The sequence below is a fragment of the Pleurodeles waltl genome, chromosome 10 (assembly GCF_031143425.1).
Source record: "Pleurodeles waltl isolate 20211129_DDA chromosome 10, aPleWal1.hap1.20221129, whole genome shotgun sequence".
Taxonomy (NCBI): Eukaryota; Metazoa; Chordata; class Amphibia; order Caudata; family Salamandridae; genus Pleurodeles; species Pleurodeles waltl.
In genome coordinates this window covers 67200234-67220041 of record NC_090449.1, presented here as the reverse complement: position 1 = coordinate 67220041, position 19808 = coordinate 67200234, and the positions used below count along the sequence as shown (strand labels likewise).

At 46.4% G+C, this 19808-nt stretch overlaps 1 protein-coding gene across 4 annotated transcripts in view; it reads left to right on the top strand.

Moving 5' to 3' along the window:
• Nucleotides 1-19808, top strand: part of TNRC6A (trinucleotide repeat containing adaptor 6A) — a 376657-nt gene that overhangs the window by 184943 nt on the left and 171906 nt on the right. For all 4 annotated transcript variants that reach the window (XM_069209691.1, XM_069209690.1, XM_069209693.1 and 1 more), the window contains 2 exons: nt 7164-7365; nt 10739-10870. In XM_069209691.1, coding sequence (XP_069065792.1) covers nt 7164-7365; nt 10739-10870 — 334 coding nt within the window. The remainder of the gene's footprint in view (nt 1-7163; nt 7366-10738; nt 10871-19808) is intronic.

Below are 19808 nucleotides of genomic sequence, written 5' to 3'. Positions count from 1 at the left end.
GTGTGGTGTCGAGTTCCACCACATTCATCTCTGTATCAGACATTATTTTGCTAAAAGTTGGAAGACTTTTTAAAGAATCTAAAACTGGTTCTAGAATCTAATTCAAACTTTTACAAACTTTTAAACTCTAAAAGAAATGCTAAACAGGATCTAACACAAGGCCCTAGCAGGTCTTTTAAGAATTTAGAAAACTTTTCAAATTGCAAAAATCAATTTCTAATGACAATTTTGGAATTTGTCGTGTGATCAGGTATTGGCTGAGTAGTCCAGCAAATGCAAAGTCTTGTACCCCACCGCTGATCCACCAATGTAGGAAGTTGGCTCTGTATGTGCTATTTCAAAGTAAGGAATAGCATGCACAGAGTCCAAGGGTTCCCCTTAGAGGTAAAATAGTGGTAAAAATAGATAATACTAATGCTCTATTTTGTGGTAGTGTGGTCGAGCAGTAGGCTTATCCAAGGAGTAGTGTTAAGCATTTGTTGTACATACACAGACAATAAATGAGGTACACACACTCAGAGACAAATCCAGCCAATAGGTTTTGTATAGAAAAATATCTTTTCTTAGTTTATTTTAAGAACCACAGGTTCAAATTCTACATGTAATATCTCATTCGAAAGGTATTGCAGGTAAGTACTTTAGGAACTTTAAATCATAAAAATTGCATGTATACTTTTCAAGTTATTGACAAATAGCTGTTTTAAAAGTGGACACTTAGTGCAATTTTCACAGTTCCTAGGGGAGGTAAGTTTTTGTTAGTTTTACCAGGTAAGTAAGACACTTACAGGGTTCAGTTCTTGGTCCAAGGTAGCCCACCGTTGGGGGGTTCAGAGCAACCCCAAAGTCACCACACCAGCAGCTCAGGGCCGGTCAGGTGCAGAGTTCAAAGTGGTGCCCAAAACACATAGGCTAGAATGGAGAGAAGGGGGTGCCCCGGTTCCGGTCTGCTTGCAGGTAAGTACCCGCGTCTTCGGAGGGCAGACCAGGGGGGTTTTGTAGGGCACCGGGGGGGACACAAGCCCACACAGAAATTTCACCCTCAGCAGCGCGGGGGCGGCCGGGTGCAGTGTAGAAACCAGCGTCGGGTTTGTAATGGAAGTCAATGGGAGATCTAGGGATCTCTTCAGCGCTGCAGGCAGGCAAGGGGGGGGTTCCTCGGGGAAACCTCCACTTGGTCAAGGGAGAGGGACTCCTGGGGGTCACTCCTCCAGTGAAAGTCCGGTCCTTCAGGTCCTGGGGGCTGCGGGTGCAGGGTCTCTCCCAGGTGTCGGGACTTTGGATTCAAAGAGTCGCGGTCAGGGGAAGCCTCGGGATTCCCTCTGCAGGCGGCGCTGTGGGGGCTCAGGGGGGACAGGTGTTTGTACTCACAGTCTTAGAGTAGTCCTGGGGTCCCTCCTGAGGTGTTGGATCGCCACCAGCCGAGTCGGGGTCGCCGGGTGCAGTGTTGCAAGTCTCACGCTTCTTGCGGGGAGCTTGCAGGGTTCTTTAAAGCTGCTGGAAACAAAGTTGCAGCTTTTCTTGGAGCAGGTCCGCTGTCCTCGGGAGTTTCTTGTCTTTTCGAAGTAGGGGCAGTCCTCAGAGGATGTCCAGGTCGCTGGTCCCTTTGGAAGGCGTCGCTGGAGCAGGATCTTTGGAAGGCAGGAGACAGGCCGGTGAGTTTCTGGAGCCAAGGCAGTTGTTGTCTTCTGGTCTTCCTCTGCAGGGGTTTTTCAGCTAGGCAGTCCTCCTTCTTGTAGTTGCAGGAATCTAATTTTCTAGGGTTCAGGGTAGCCCTTAAATACTAAATTTAAGGGCGTGTTTAGGTCTGGGGGGTTAGTAGCCAATGGCTACTAGCCCTGAGGGTGGGTACACACCTCTTTGTGCCTCCTCCCAAGGGGAGGGGGTCACAATCCTAACCCTATTGGGGGAATCCTCCATCTGCAAGATGAAGGATTTCTAAAAGTTAGTCACTTCAGCTCAGGACACCTTAGGGGCTGTCCTGACTGGCCAGTGACTCCTCCTTGTTGCTTTCTTTGTTCCCTCCAGCCTTGCCGCCAAAAGTGGGGGCCGTGGCCGGAGGGGGCGGGCAACTCCACTAAGCTGGAGTGCCCTGCTGGGCTGTGACAAAGGGGTGAGCCTTTGAGGCTCACCGCCAGGTGTCACAGCTCCTGCCTGGGGGAGGTGTTAGCATCTCCACCCAGTGCAGGCTTTGTTACTGGCCTCAGAGTGACAAAGGCACTCTCCCCATGGGGCCAGCAACATGTCTCTGGTGTGGCAGGCTGCTGGAACTAGTCAGCCTACACAGACAGTCGGTTAAGTTTCAGGGGGCACCTCTAAGGTGCCCTCTGTGGTGTATTTTACAATAAAATGTACACTGGCATCAGTGTGCATTTATTGTGCTGAGAAGTTTGATACCAAACTTCCCAGTTTTCAGTGTAGCCATTATGGTGCTGTGGAGTTCGTGTTTGACAGACTCCCAGACCATATACTCTTATGGCTACCCTGCACTTACAATGTCTAAGGTTTTGCTTACACTGTAGGGGTACCATGCTCATGCACTGGTACCCTCACCTATGGTATAGTGCACCCTGCCTTAGGGCTGTAAGGCCTGCTAGAGGGGTGTCTTACCTATACTGCATAGGCAGTGAGAGGCTGGCATGGCACCCTGAGGGGAGTGCCATGTCGACTTACTCGTTTTGTCCTCACTAGCACACACAAGCTGGCAAGCAGTGTGTCTGTGCTGAGTGAGAGGTCTCCAGGGTGGCACAAGACATGCTGCAGCCCTTAGAGACCTTCCTTGGCATCAGGGCCCTTGGTACTAGAAGTACCAGTTACAAGGGACTTATCTGGATGCCAGGGTCTGCCAATTGTGGATACAAAAGTACAGGTTAGGGAAAGAACACTGGTGCTGGGGCCTGGTTAGCAGGCCTCAGCACACTTTCAATTGTAAACATAGCATCAGCAAAGGCAAAAAGTCAGGGGGCAACCATGCCAAGGAGGCATTTCCTTACAGCACCCGCATATCTTTTTCCCATCTCTGAAAACGCAAAATGCCAAAAAATGCATCCACGTGCCACATCCAGAGTCCATGGGCAGTGCACTATGAATGAGCTGGTCATGGATCTTTGCCTATACTCTTTCTTCTCTCCTGCTTCTCCTGTATGCAGTAAGGAAAACTGGACAAGTATCCTTGATGCTCCTCATGGTGGCCCCCTCTTGGGCCAGACACCTGGTACTCTATGGTTCAGGAAATGTTAATCAGCCTCCAGTTGACAGTTCTGCTCAGACTTGACTTTTTTCACCGAGACTGCTCAGCCTAGTGATCTGCCACCTAAGATCCTAGAATTCGGCTAGCTTAAACCTCTCCTATGAAGTAAATTAGGTTATTTGGGGTGGGCGACAGTCCACTTCAAGAAATAATCATAGTCATTGTTGGAGTGATCTGGTAAAACCACAAAATTAACCTTGGCTCAACCCTGTGGTGGTAGCAGCACCGAGCAGACAGACTAGAGCAATTGGTAAAATACTTGTGCGGTATCTAAACAAAGTCAAAATGCAAAACAATAAAAATCCCAAAGCATTTTTGAAAAATAGAGTAACATTTAATAAACTAAACAAAATTCCAATAAGGAAAATCAGAGATATGACTTAAAGTTAAATTCGAAATTTTGTCTTAAAGCACAAAATGGCAACAATAATCAGTGGTTGCAGTAGAGCGGTACTTAGGTGAAATTTAAAGTGCGATGGAGCGTGTACCGGATACACCAACCTTGTTTGTCCTGTTAAAAAATCGTTGCTTATCATTTAGTTTTTTAAATCTCAATCCAGCACATGGATACCTTCAAAAGTCCCCAATGAGAGGCATTTAGGGACTCACAGGGTGTCCGGCAGAGGCCACAAGCAGGATCCAATCCATCTTGTTGTATCTCTATAGCTTGAACAGGAATGCAGCTTTGCAATCCTTTGACTCAACTTCTTCATCCTGGGTACAAGAGGAGGCAGTTCCAGTTCTTCAGGGCTCATCTTGGCTTAGACAGCAGGTCCAGTCCTCTTTTGATCTGCTGCAGATCCAGGAAGTGTTTTCAAGTGGGTGCTTGAAGGTGCCTCTTATGCCTGGCTGTCCTTGCCCTACCTAATGGTGTAAATATTCCACCCTACACTGCCTGATAGTGTCCTCCCACATCTAACACAAAATGGCAAATTCCTTGCTGCCCTTCCAACTCCCCTTTTGGTGGAGTGATCTGTTTAACTACTAAGAAGGTCCTAAGCTAGCAATCGGCTCACGGTCACCTACAGTTTCTTTTGCACTCCGCACTGAAAGGGAAAAGAGACGTCAGCATGCAGGGGTGCACTTAACATGCAGCTCTGCGCAGTCAATTCTAGGGTGGTGTAGAGCCAAGGTGGACTCAGACAATGCCATCTACAGGAGCTTGCAAAGACTACTGACAAATGTTCCAGACCCAGCAGGGGTGTGGAATTTATTAAAATATCTACTTGTCCAGGGGACAGGTTGCTTCTCAAATCTACTTGTCCTGTAAAAAGATCTACTTGTCCCTTTGGTGCCATGTAGTGTGGCGACAAATTATGGCAGCAATTAATAGCCTCTCTGATTATACCAGGGCTACTACCATAGTAGGGCTTGAATACTTGGAGTTTCAATCCCTACTGTAACAATTTCCTTATTTTGCCACCTTTCTGCAGATCTGCATACTGGGGCTGGAGGAAGCAGTAAGCAATAGTTCCAGGGCTGGAATGCCTTTGAGTCTGCAAACCTACTAACCTGCATGTTTTAAAGATTTTTACCAGCTTCTCTCTAATATTTTCCCATAATAAGAAAGGTTGGACATTTACTCCTGACAATGGCAGAATTAGAACTTCTTCCAGGGTTGGGAAGAAAGTGGCTGGAGGGAAAATGAACTTGCAGATGCTCAATAGATTTTCACATGAGCAAATCTACACATCGTATTTACCCACGCTAAAATACAGTTCACAAATATTTTAACGGGGTACGACATATACCATGGGTGCACTTTTGTGACTTTCTTTAAGAATTTGGGGCCACAAGTAGGTAGGTTCAGATTTGTGACCTGCAAATTGCGAGTCGCAAATCCGAATGTAGGATGGTGTCCTTGACACCATCTGTGATTCGCAAGGGCTTCGCAAATGCCCACATCATGAATAATCATGAGGTGGGTCGCAATTTGCGACCCCCTCACGAATGGTGGCCTGCTGGAGACCGCAGACCACCATGTCTGTGACTGCTTTTCAATAAAGCAGTTTTTGGTTTTTTTTTTTGTAATGCAGCCCGTTTTCCTTAAAGGAAAACGAGATGCATAACAAAAACGAAAAATGAAACGTTTTCGTTTCATTTTTTCAGAGCAGGACCACTGCCTGCTCTGAATTTTTTTTTACAGTGACATTCACAATGGGGAAGGGGTCCCATGGAGATCCCTTCACTTTTGCGAAAGTGTTAGCACCCATTTGAAATGGGTGCAAACTGCGATTGGTTTGCGCCCGCGTTCGCGGTCACAAAACAATCCTACATTGCACTGCGAGTTGCAATTAGGAAGGGAACACCCCTTACTAATTGCGAGTCGCAAACCTGTTTTGTGATTCGGTAACCAGGTTACTGAATCGCAAAACTGGGTTTTGCATCGCAATGTGCTTTTTGCATGTCGCAAACAGCGAAAGTCGCTGTTTGCGACATGCAAAAAGCTACCTACATGTGGGTCTTGGTCCCTAATTAGGTCTGGTGTTAACAAAGACATTTTGTTTTTATTAAACTTCTATTTCTCTCTCTTTCGGCTGGCTTTACTGTGAGTGATCGCATTCTGCTCTTCCACAAGGAGCATATTGCCACACAAAGTAGTTTTGTTCAGTGTCAGGAACTACAGTGGCAATCAGTGACGTAACGAAACTGGAGGGTGCCCCTTTGCAAAGAACATGGAGGAGCCCCCTCTCCAGACTCACTCAGGGCAGGTGCTGTGCTGACGGGGCCCCCTGGAGGGCGGCTGCGGGGCCTTTGTTATGCCGCTGGTGGCAACGTGTGCTTTAAGAGTTCAAAAACTTTTGGTTTTTTTTTTGCCAATGTTTGTTACAATGTTGAGGGCCTGGTAGCTCCCACAACAATAAAGTGTTACAAAAGCCATGTCAAAATAAGACACGCATTGATGAAACTAAAAGACTTATAAAAATATGTCAGATCAGTTGGCTTTGTCAGTGTTTGTTTATTTTCATGCTTCCCATAATCATGTTGAAAATGGTTACACTGATTTTCCATTAGAAATGTTTTTGGGAAATACTAGCATGCATCAACACATTTTACTAAATGACACTTCATTTGCATATAATCAGAGAGCATTCTGGGAGCATTATACTTAGCCTAAACTTTTCAAAAATGTGTGTACACGTTTTTTTTTTTTGTACTGGAACCAACGTCAGTAGTGAAGTGTGACCTTAAAACATTTATTTACAGCACGCACCCTAATAATGAAGTCTTTCAAATAATGAACCATAAATACAAGTTCGAACAGCATTATCTTTTGGAAACACATTACCTCAACTGCAGAGAGTTCAACTCTCTGTAAACAGGCAGCCAAAGGGTTTGTGCTGCAGGGGGTTGGGCCTACTTGTCCCAAGGACAAAGTAAACATAAAAACTTGTTGCCCTTGACCCCAAACAAGATGTCCCGGGCGTCGGGCGATAGGAATTCCACAACCCTGCCCAGTCTGACACCTGTGGTTTATTCTAAAGATGATTAATCTATTTAGATTGAGGATCCACCTGGAAGAGAGTTACCCAAGATCAATAACTTCTCCATCAAAGAAAAATAACTTATGTCTGCTCCAAACACTGGATATTTAGGATTTTGCAGAGAATAGGACTGCATTGCGCTATAAGCTGGAAACTGGTAGTTTTAGCTTGGTGTACTGGGATTCAGTCAAGTCATTTATGAAGACACTGTCTGCAAAACAGTGATAAGCACAAAAGGTTTGGTAAAGTGAAAGACCTTTAAAGTTGTTTTAATTATTTTCAGGAGAATGGAGGGACAGAATGGATAATACGTAGCCTATACTACCTTTCATCAAATTTCATTTGAAATAATGTTTATTACAAACTGAATGAAGTATCTGTCTTCCATGTTGCTCTTTGCCTAGTAGAGCATCTTGTCTCCTGTCTTTCAGAGTCGATATCTCAATATGCAGCAGCAGATGATGCAGCAGGCCCGGCAGATGGATCCAAACCTGCTGATGAAGCAGCCTCTGCCTCAACAAGTGCATCAGTCTCCTGGCATGAAATCCTACCTTGACAGTATGCTTCCCCACTCCTCCCAGGAGCAACAAAAGGGCTCCTCGCCCATCAGTTCATTCAGCAACTTTCCTATAGGTGGGTTATTAATGTCCCCAAGGTGTGTTTGGGTTGTGTTCAATGTTGGCTCTGGATGTTTAGTTTGGAATGAGCTTATACATGGGGGAGCTACTAATGGGTGTTCTGAAAATGGATGTAGTCTATGCTGCTGTGGGATCCATGGTCAGGAGTTATTGAAAGTACACCTCTGCTCTACCTCAGTCTTGGGGAATTCCTTCCTACCAACTAGTCATAGGATATACACTGCATGGGTGCCCCTCCACCACCAGCAGCAGCAACTGCAAAACGTTAAAAATAAAAAGATAATAAACAATGTTTATTATCGTTTTATTTTTAAAGGGGCGAGCGATGGAGGATGACAGCCATGGAGGGGAGTGCACAGAGCACTCACCTCAGTGTGCATGTGTGTTTGACCGGCCGTCTTGGGCCGTCCAAACACATGCACACAGGGCTGTCTCCAACCTGGCCCTGTGTTGCCGGGTTGAAGAGAGCAGGCCCAGGCTCCCAGTCTGCCCTGGAGTGGCCAGACAGGGCGCCCCCACCAATCATACCTGCTCTGAGCATTGTGGGACCCGGGACATTTTTAATAACACCAAATAGCCTCTAATGGTATTGTGGCACTCTAAACTATAAAGAGTCACTACAGGCTTACTTCTTTATCTGATTATAGAGATGTCTGGTTATTGTATCACCTACATGGAAGCAGGGGAGGTGCATGAGGTTCTGACGTGTGATCATGTTGAAGTGAGCTTGGCACTGCTTATTTGTATTATTAATTTACAGTAGCAACCTCTTCTAGTTTCTTAACTTTGGGCGTTGACTGTATCCAACGTCCTTATCAGTCACCATGTCAACCATAAGCCCAGTTGCCCCACTACTTAACCAGCATTATATTTTTATTTTATTTTTTTGTTTATTTTTATTTAACTGGTTTGGAAATCTAGACATGGCTGGCATCATTCCTTCTAAGAATTAATACAGAGGTACAAGAGTAACCAAGGTAGAAGGCTCTGTAGTACTGCACAGATTTGAGTCTGTAGCGACATTAATTTTACTGGTTTGTCTGTTTACGGATTGTATTGTTTGGATGTCTTCAGTTCCATTTTAAGAGTAGTTATGGTGGATATTCCAGTCAGCTTCTTGTTTTTCCCAATTGCCATTGAAAATCAGCATCCAACAACACATCCAGTATTTATGCTCGGTTTGCCCAAGGATCTTATCTCAGACTGTTATGGATGCTAAAATGGAAATATCTATACAAATGTACAAGTGTCAAGTTTGTCGTAAACTGATTTTGATTTAGAGGCACTGGGTTAGAGTTGCTCGTACAAATGCCACTGAGCTTCATAGAGTGTCTAAACCCTCAGTGCCTTAGTGATCGACTGTCAAGTCCAAAATACAGCTACCATGTAGACAGATAAGCTCTCCAAATTTAAGCAGATAGGCTTAAAATACAAAGATTCTTGAGGATCAGAAGTAGCTGTTATTGGTAGGGATAAGCCAGACATGTCAAATTGACTTAAACAAGATTGATTTGTCTGTCAGAATGATGATTATAAATGTTCTTATCTCCGTTGTCATAATATAAACCAAGATGAACCTTCGAAATACTTCAAACATTTCACATCACACGTACCTACTTTCTCCATTATACGAGTGTAGGCCCTACATAATATCGAAGTGTTGGCAGAATGGTAATTAGAACGCCCCAATTAAATGCTGAGCCACATAATTATACCAGTACGCATTGGAAAGCCATCGGGTCTGCAGTTGGTTATCACTTAAGTATGACCCATTTGCATCAGTCATCATTTTTGCCCCACACACATCCTCAGTGTACTTTATACCTTCTTCAGTGACTTTCTGAGGAGAGTGGGAAGGGGGCTACTCCTTACATCTTGTATCATCACTCCTGAACACTAGCAGTATAGAAGCATAATAAAGGTAGGCAAATGTAGCCAGTTGTATTTCTTTCTAAGCCAGATTTGAGAGACTGAATGGCATCACCGTTCAGAATATTAGTTTTCTGAGCCCTAACCTGGACACACACACTCTTGATATTATTCAGTCAGACCTTGCTTGTTCGTAATGTGTATTTGCAGGAAAGCGCTTCCTTATGTACTGAGTATTTTTTCCTTTTAGATACCTTAAGCTTCATCCATTGCACATGCAAGTTCTTTGTTCTTTCCTACAGACCGCTGTAGCTGTCTTTTTGTCAAAAGACCAGTTGTGTGCAATACCAGAATTTGGTGCAGACTTTGACTCGGCCCAGTGGCTATATTGGTTGGATTTGCGTTTTCTTTGCTTTCAGCACGCTCATTGGAGTGTTAACCATCTTGTTTCCTTGTCCCCTTTGTGCTGCTTTTCCACTTTACAAACCTTCCTCCTGCGCTCTGTGGTACTCCCCGAGATCCCTTGTTGCTTCACCCACCTATCCCTGTCTGGCTCTGTTATTTTTATCCCCTTAATTAAATATGAAGCTCTTAGCCTGAAACATGTTTAAGTCAGATACGGTTCCAAGAAGTACAAAGAACAGACAACATAACATTTGGCCCAAACCAGATTAGGACAACACTATTTTACCCACTATCAAGCTGCATTTGGCACTGAGAAATAGACATACAATGAACATCATGTTCCTGGAAAACATGCATACAAGTAAGCAACTAGTTTCTTACATAAGACTTGATGGATCAAGCTTCATGTGATGTTTGAATGATGCTTCAAACACTTTTAGAACTTGATGTTAAAATTATTCTAGTTTGAAGGTGTTTGGATGGTGGGATCTGGGAATGTGCTCTATGTGGAAGCTTTTGATGTTTCCGACCTCAGTGTGCGCCCCTGCTTAGAGGATTTGTGCATACACTCATTTTTTTGCACCACATGTTTGATTTATGGTGATTAGGTTCTGGTGGTTTGTTTCTTGTATATTTGGGATAAGATGTGCTTAAGTGCCCTACAAAAGGCTAGTTAGCGCTAAATTAATGTCACACCTCAATACAGTGTAGTCATTAATGCTTCTGAGGTGTTTCTAAAGACGAATGGAATGGATTTGGCATTATTGTGAATGGATTTAGCGCGTGTAGTTTATGGTGATATTATAAAGTAGGAGTGAAATGCTGTTAGCAAGACCCACCTGTATTGTTTGAGTGCTTTAGGGAAGGAATGTCTTGAAATTTAAAAGCCCTTGAATTCAACCAATAAAAGTTTACTCTAAGATTACATGTTTTGTTTTTGCCTACTGCTGCCTGGAAGTTGTTTTTAAATGTTGTGCAGTCTCTTCTATTTATATTCACATTATCTACTTTCTAAGTGTGTTGAGAGTAGTAAAGATATGTATGTTTTTCCTGACATTTCATCATTACGGAGTTAACTGGTAGTTTCTTCTCAGGCTTGAATTCTAACTTGAGTGTAAATGTTGACATGGGCAGCGGAAAAGAACCACAGTCAAGACTTAGAAAATGGACAATGGGGGACAACAGCATGTCTAACCTTTCATTGGATCAAAACTCCAGCAAACATGGTAAGTTGAAGATAGATGGCTGTTGTATAATTAAAAACCCTACAACATAAAATAAAACATGACATTCTTCTGATAATCGCATACGAGTTGATAGCAAATCATATTTAAAACACTATTTTTGCAGGTGTTTGTGTTTTCGGTGTTAGTTCTACTTATCTTACCTCTGGAAACAATGTAGCATGTGTAGCTGTAGTTACTCATGTTCTGCCTATTCCTGCCATCTAGTGTTGGGTTCTGACATTTGAAACTTGTTTTTGTTAGAATTCTTCTGAGTCACTGGTTTTGATGTGACTTCTCCCTGACAATGTATATGGGCACCAGCTCCACTGTTAGATTGTTTTTCTCCAGCATCAGGTTGGCATGTATCAGTTGTGCTCCTTGTAAGGAAATGCCTCCTTGGCATGGTTACCCCCTGACTTTTTGCCTTTGCTGATGCTATGTTTTGAATTGAAAGTGTGCTGAGGCCTGCTAACCAGGCCCCAGCACCAGTGTTCTTTCCCTAACCTGTACTTTTGATTCCACAATTGGCACACCCTGGCATCCAGATAAGTCCCTTGTAACTGGTACCTCTGGTACCAAGGGCCCTGATGCCAGGGAAGGTCTCTAAGGGCTGCAGCATGCATTATGCCACCCTAGAGACCCCTCACTCAGCACAGACACACTGCCCACCAGCTTGTGTGTGCTAGTGAGAACAAAATGAGTAAGTCAACATGGCACTCCCCTCAGGGTGCCATGCCAGCCTCTCACTGCCTATGCAGTATAGGTAAGACACCCCTCTAGCAGGCCTTACAGCCCTAAGGCAGGGTGCACTATACCATAGGTGAGGGCACCAGTGCATGAGCACTGCGCCCCTACAGTGTCTAAGCAAAACCTTAGACATTGTAAGTGCAGGGTAGCCATAAGAGTATATGGTCTGGGAGTCTGTTTTACACGAACTCCACAGCACCATAATGGCTACACTGAAAACTGGGAAGTTTGGTATCAAACTTCTCAGCACAATAAATGCACACTGATGCCAGTTGTAAGGAAATGCCTCCTTGGCATGGTTGCCCCCTGACTTTTTGCCTTTGCTGATGCTATGTTTACAATTGAAAGTGTGCTGAGGCCTGCTAACCAGGCCCCAGCACCAGTGTTCTTTCCCTAACCTGTACTTTTGATTCCACAATTGGCACACCCTGGCATCCAGATAAGTCCCTTGTAACTGGTACCTCTGGTACCAAGGGCCCTGATGCCAGGGAAGGTCTCTAAGGGCTGCAGCATGCATTATGCCACCCTAGAGACCCCTCACTCAGCACAGACACACTGCCCACCAGCTTGTGTGTGCTAGTGAGAACAAAATGAGTAAGTCAACATGGCACTCCCCTCAGGGTGCCATGCCAGCCTCTCACTGCCTATGCAGTATAGGTAAGACACCCCTCTAGCAGGCCTTACAGCCCTAAGGCAGGGTGCACTATACCATAGGTGAGGGCACCAGTGCATGAGCACTGCGCCCCTACAGTGTCTAAGCAAAACCTTAGACATTGTAAGTGCAGGGTAGCCATAAGAGTATATGGTCTGGGAGTCTGTTTTACACGAACTCCACAGCACCATAATGGCTACACTGAAAACTGGGAAGTTTGGTATCAAACTTCTCAGCACAATAAATGCACACTGATGCCAGTTGTAAGGAAATGCCTCCTTGGCATGGTTGCCCCCTGACTTTTTGCCTTTGCTGATGCTATGTTTACAATTGAAAGTGTGCTGAGGCCTGCTAACCAGGCCCCAGCACCAGTGTTCTTTCCCTAACCTGTACTTTTGTATCCACAATTGGCAGACCCTGGCATCCAGATAAGTCCCTTGTAACTGGTACTTCTAGTACCAAGGGCCCTGATGCCAAGGAAGGTCTCTAAGGGCTGCAGCATGTCTTATGCCACCCTGGAGACCTCTCACTCAGCACAGACACACTGCTTGCCAGCTTGTGTGTGCTAGTGAGGACAAAACGAGTAAGTCGACATGGCACTCCCCTCAGGGTGCCATGCCAGCCTCTCACTGCCTATGCAGTATAGGTTAGACACCCCTCTAGCAGGCCTTACAGCCCTAAGGCAGGGTGCACTATACCATAGGTGAGGGTACCAGTGCATGAGCCATGGTACCCCTACAGTGTCTAAACAAAACCTTAGACATTGTAAGTGCAGGGTAGCCATAAGAGTATATGGTCTGGGAGTTTGTCAAACACGAACTCCACAGCACCATAATGGCTACACTGAAAACTGGGAAGTTTGGTATCAAACTTCTCAGCACAATAAATGCACACTGATGCCAGTGTACATTTTATTGCAAAATACACCCCAGAGGGCACCTTAGAGGTGCCCCCTGAAACTTAACCGACTGTCTGTGTAGGCTGACTAGTTCCAGCAGCCTGCCACACTAGAGACATGTTGCTGGCCCCATGGGGAGAGTGCCTTTGTCACTCTGAGGCCAGTAACAAAGCCTGCACTGGGTGGAGATGCTAACACCTCCCCCAGGCAGGAGCTGTGACACCTGGCGGTGAGCCTCAAAGGCTCACCCCTTTGTCACAGCCCAGCAGGACACTCCAGCTTAGTGGAGTTGCCCGCCCCCTCCGGCCACGGCCCCCACTTTTGGCGGCAAGGCTGGAGGGAACAAAGAAAGCAACAAGGAGGAGTCACTGGCCAGTCAGGACAGCCCCTAAGGTGTCCTGAGCTGAGGTGACTCTAACTTTTAGAAATCCTCCATCTTGCAGATGGAGGATTCCCCCAATAGGGTTAGGATTGTGACCCCCTCCCCTCGGGAGGAGGCACAAAGAGGGTGTACCCACCCTCAGGGCTAGTAGCCATTGGCTACTAACCCCCCAGACCTAAACACGCCCTTAAATTTAGTATTTAAGGGCTAACCTGAACCCTAGAAAATTAGATTCCTGCAAACTACAAGAAGGACTGCCTACCTGAAAACCCCTGCAGAGGAAGACCAGAAGACGACAACTGCCTTGGCTCCAGAAACTCACCGGCCTGTCTCCTGCCTTCCAAAGAACTCTGCTCCAGCGACGCCTTCCAAGGGACCAGCGACCTCTGAATCCTCTGAGGACTGCCCTGCTTCGAAAAGACAAGAAACTCCAGAGGACAGCGGACCTGCTCCAAAAAGACTGCAACTTTGTTTCAAGGAGCAGCTTTAAAGACCCTGCAATCTCCCCGCAAGAAGCGTGAGACTTGCAACACTGCACCCGGCGACCCCGACTCGGCTGGTGGAGAACCAACACCTCAGGGAGGACCCCCGGACTACTCTACGACTGTGAGTACCAAAACCTGTCCCCCCTGAGCCCCCACAGCGCCGCCTGCAGAGGGAATCCCGAGGCTTCCCCTGACCGCGACTCTTTGAATCCTAAGTCCCGACGCCTGGAAAAGACCCTGCACCCGCAGCCCCCAGGACCTGAAGGACCGGACTTTCACTGGAGAAGTGACCCCCAGGAGTCCCTCTCCCTTGCCCAAGTGGAGGTTTCCCCGAGGAAGCCCCCCCTTGCCTGCCTGCAGCGCTGAAGAGATCCGTTGATCTCTCATAGACTAACATTGCAAACCCGACGCTTGTTTCTGCACTGCACCCGGCCGCCCCCGCGCTGCTGAGGGTGAAATTTCTGTGTGGGCTTGTGTCCCCCCCCGGTGCCCTACAAAACCCCCCTGGTCTGCCCTCCGAAGACGCGGGTACTTACCTGCAAGCAGACCGGACCCGGGGCACCCCCTTCTCTCCATTCTAGCCCATGCGTTTTGGGCACCACTTTGAACTCTGCACCTGACCGGCCCTGAGCTGCTGGTGTGGTGACTTTGGGGTTGCTCTGAACCCCCAACGGTGGGCTACCTTGGACCAAGAACTGAACCCTGTAAGTGTCTTACTTACCTGGTAAAACTAACAAAAACTTACCTCCCCCAGGAACTGTGAAAATTGCACTAAGTGTCCACTTTTAAAGTAGCTATTTGTCAATAACTCAAAGTATACATGCAATTGAAATGATTCAAAGTTCCTAATGTACTTACCTGCAATACCTTTCAAACAAGATATTACATGTTAAATTTGAACCTGTGGTTCTTAAAATAAACTAAGAAAAGATATGTTCGATGGCATCTGTCGCTGTAGATACGCATGTTCTGCAATAGCTCGCCATCTGGTGTTGGGCCGGAGTGTTACAAGTTGTTTTTCTTCGAAGAAGTCTTTCGAGTCACGGGACCGAGTGACTCCTCCTTTTGTCTCCATTGCGCATGGGCGTCGACTCCATCTTCGATTGTTTTTTTTTCCGCCATCGGGTTCGGACGTGTTCCTGTCGCTCCGAGTTTCGGAACGGAAAATTAGCTAATTTCGGAAGATTTTCGTCGGTATTGTTGCATTCGGGATCGGCGTACTTAGATTCCACACCGCATTGAAGATCGAAGAGCTCCGGTGCCCTTCGGGGTAGTTTTTTCGATCCTCCGTCGGGGCCTGGTCGGCCCGACCGCGTGCTGAAGAACGCCGATGGAACGGACCCCGTTCCGTTTCTGCCCCAAATGCCACAATAAATACCCCTACACAGACCAACACTTGGTCTGCAACCTGTGCCTGTCACCTGAGCACAGCGAAGACACCTGCGAGGCCTGTCGTGCGTTCCGGTCCCGAAAAACTCTCCGAGACCGTCGAGCCAGAAGACTTCAGATGGCGTCCGCGCCGACAGCCCAACGGGAGTTCGAGGAAGAGGAAGGTACCTTCTCAATCCAAGACTCAGACTCCGAAGGATTCGACGACACACAAACCGTGAGTAAGACGTAGAAATCCACTCAGAGGAACATTTACAAGGCCCAGGGGACGCCACTGCCACCAGGCCATGGCTCGACCCATAAATTCGGTGACCGACCGTCGGCACCGAAAAAGGCCCAAACAGTGCCGAGATCGTCCGACTCCGGTCGAGACACCGGCACGCAGCCTTCTCGGGACCGAGAAATTGCTGGAGACAAGCCTCGACACCGAGATGCCGGTGTGGACACGGCTCGACGCCGAGACAGCGGCACCGAAACAGATCGACGCCGAGAGGTTTCGGCCCCGAAAAGAAAAAAAGTCACCTCGGAGCCGAAAAAACACGCAGACAAAGTTTCGATGCCGAAACAAACTGCAACAGACCCAGCTTCAGGCTCTTATACAGAAGAGCACTCGCTAACCTCCCAAATGCAGAAGCATAGGTTTGAGGAAGAGCTACAAGCAACTGATGTGGACCATACGCAAAAGCGTATCTTCATTCAGCAGGGGACAGGAAAAATAAGCACCCTTCCCCCCATTAGGAGAAAGAGAAGGTTGGAGTTCCAGACGGAACAAACACCACAACCAAAAGTGGTGAAAAGAGTTACACCACCACCCTCTCCTCCGCCCGTGATTAACGTTTCACCAGCACAAACCCCATCACACTCCCCAGCTCACACCACCATGAGCCAGGGTGACCAAGATCAGGACGCATGGGACCTATACGACGCCCCAGTGTCAGATAACAGTCCGGAGGCATACCCTACGAAGCCATCTCCACCAGAAGACAGCACCGCGTACTCTCAAGTGGTGGCTAGAGCAGCACAATTTCACCACGTAAGCCTCCACTCAGAACAGGTGGAGGATGATTTCTTATTCAACACACTCTCCTCCACCCACAGCTCATACCAAAGCCTGCCTATGCTCCCTGGTATGCTCCGGCACGCAAAAGACATCTTTAAGGAGCCAATCAAAAGTAGGGCAATCACACCAAGGGTGGAAAAAAAGTATAAGCCGCCTCCTACGGACCCGGTTTTCATCACTACACAGCTTCCACCAGACTCTGTCGTTGTAGGAGCAGCTAGGAAAAGGGTCAACTCTCACACATCTGGAGATGCACCACCCCCAGATAAAGAAAGCCGCAAGTTCGATGCAGCTGGTAAAAGAGTCGCAGCACAAGCTGCAAACCAGTGGCGCATCGCGAACTCCCAGGCACTACTTGCGCGCTATGACAGAGCCCACTGGGACGAGATGCAACATCTCATTGAACATCTGCCCAAGGACTTACAAAATAGGGCAAAACAAGTGGTTGAGGAGGGACAGGCCATTTCCAACAACCAGATCCGCTCCTCCATGGACGCTGCAGATACAGCTGCACGGACAATTAATACATCTGTAACTATCAGAAGGCATGCATGGCTCCGAACGTCTGGATTTAAACCAGAGATTCAACAAGCAGTTCTCAATATGCCTTTTAATGAAAAAGAACTGTTCGGTCCAGAAGTGGACACAGCGATTGAGAAACTCAAAAAAGATACGGACACTGCCAAAGCCATGGGCGCACTCTACTCCCCGCAGAGCAGAGGGAATTACAGCACATTCCGTAAAACGCCCTTTCGAGGGGGGTTTCGGGGTCAAAGCACACAAGCCAGCACCTCACAAGCCACACCGTCCAGTTACCAGGGACAGTATAGAGGAGGTTTTCGGGGACAATATAGAGGAGGCCAATTCCCTAGAAATAGAGGAAGATTCCAAAGCCCCAAAACCCCTACTACTAAACAGTGACTCACATGTCACTCACCCCCTCCACACAACACCAGTGGGGGGCCGAATAGGTCATTATTACAAAGCATGGGAGAAAATCACTACAGACACTTGGGTTCTAGCAATTATCCAACATGGTTATTGCATAGAATTTCTACAATTCCCTCCAAACATACCACCAAAAGCACAAAATTTAACAACACACCATTCCAATCTCCTGGAGATAGAAGTGCAGGCACTACTGCAAAAGAATGCAATCGAATTAGTGCCAAACACACAAATAAACACAGGAGTTTACTCACTGTACTTTCTGATACCAAAGAAGGACAAAACACTGAGACCAATCCTAGACCTCAGAGTAGTGAACACTTTCATCAAATCAGACCACTTCCACATGGTCACACTACAAGAAGTATTGCCATTGCTAAAACTACACGACTACATGGCAACTTTAGACCTCAAGGATGCTTATTTCCATATACCAATACACCCATCGCACAGGAAATACCTAAGGTTTGTATTCAAAGGAATACATTACCAATTCAAGGTACTGCCTTTCGGATTAACAACCGCACCAAGAGTCTTTACCAAATGTCTAGCGGTAGTCGCTGCACACATAAGAAGGCAGCAAATACATGTGTTCCCATATTTGGACGACTGGCTAATCAAGGCCCATTCGTTCATACAGTGCTCAAATCACACAAATCAGATCATACAAACCCTCTTCAAACTCGGGTTCACCGTCAACTTTACAAAATCCAACATTCTGCCGCGCAAGGTACAACAATACCTAGGAGCCATAATAGACACATCAAAGGGAGTAGCCACTCCAAGTCCACAAAGAATTCAAAATTTCAACACCATCATACAACGCATGTATCCAACACAAAAGATACAGGCAAAAATGGTATTACAACTCCTAGGCATGATGTCTTCATGCATAGCCATTGTCCCAAACGCAAGACTGCACATGAGGCCCTTACAACAATGCCTAGCAGCACAGTGGTCTCAAGCACAGGGTCACCTTCTAGATCTGGTGTTAATAGACCGCCAAACTTACCTCTCGCTTCTGTGGTGGAACAACATAAATTTAAACAAGGGGCGGCCTTTCCAAGACCCAGTGCCACAATTCGTAATAACAACAGATGCTTCCATGACAGGGTGGGGAGCACACCTCGATCAACACAGCATACAAGGACAATGGAACGTACATCAAACAAAACTGCATATCAATCACCTAGAACTTCTAGCAGTTTTTCAAGCACTAAAAGCCTTCCAACCAATAATAGTTCACAAATACATTCTCGTCAAAACAGACAACATGACAACAATGTATTATCTAAACAAGCAGGGGGGGACGCACTCCACGCAGTTAAGCCTGCTAGCACAAAAAATTTGGCATTGGGCAATTCACAACCAAATTCGCCTAATAGCACAGTTTATACCAGGGATCCAAAATCAACTCGCAGACAATCTCTCTCGAGATCATCAACAGGTCCACGAATGGGAAATTCACCCCCAAATTCTGAACACTTATTTCAAACTCTGGGGAACACCTCAGATAGACTTGTTTGCGACAAGGGAGAACGCAAAATGCCAAAACTTCGCATCCAGATACCCACACAAACAATCCCAAGGCAATGCCCTATGGATGAACTGGTCAGGGATATTTGCTTACGCTTTTCCTCCTCTCCCTCTCCTTCCTTACCTGGTAAACAAACTCAGTCAAAGCAAACTCAAACTCATATTGATAGCACCAACTTGGGCAAGGCAACCCTGGTACACAACGCTGCTAGACCTATCAGTGGTACCCTGCATCAAATTGCCCAACAGGCCAGATCTGTTGACACAGCACAACCAAAAGATCAGACACCCAGATCCAGCATTGCTGAATCTAGCAATCTGGCTCCTGAAATCCTAGAATTCGGGCACTTACAACTTATCCAAGAATGTATGGAAGTCATAAAACAAGCCAGAAGGCCGTCCACCAGGCACTGTTATGCAAGTAAATGGAAGAGGTTTGTTTGCTACTGCCATATTAATCAAATACAACCATTACACACAACTCCAGAACATGTAGTGGGTTACTTGCTTCACTTACAAAAATCTAACCTAGCTTTCTCTTCCATTAAAATACACCTTGCAGCAATATCTGCATACCTGCAGACTACCTATTCAACTTCCCTATAAGATACCAGTCATTAAAGCATTCATGGAGGGCCTTAGAAGAATTATACCACCAAGAACACTACCTGTTCCTTCATGGAACCTAAATGTTGTCCTAACTAGACTTATGGGTCCACCTTTTGAACCCATGCACTCCTGCAACATACAGTTCCTAACCTGGAAGGTGGCATTTCTCATCGCCATTACTTCCCTAAGAAGAGTAAGCGAGATTCAGGCGTTTACAATACAGGAACCTTTT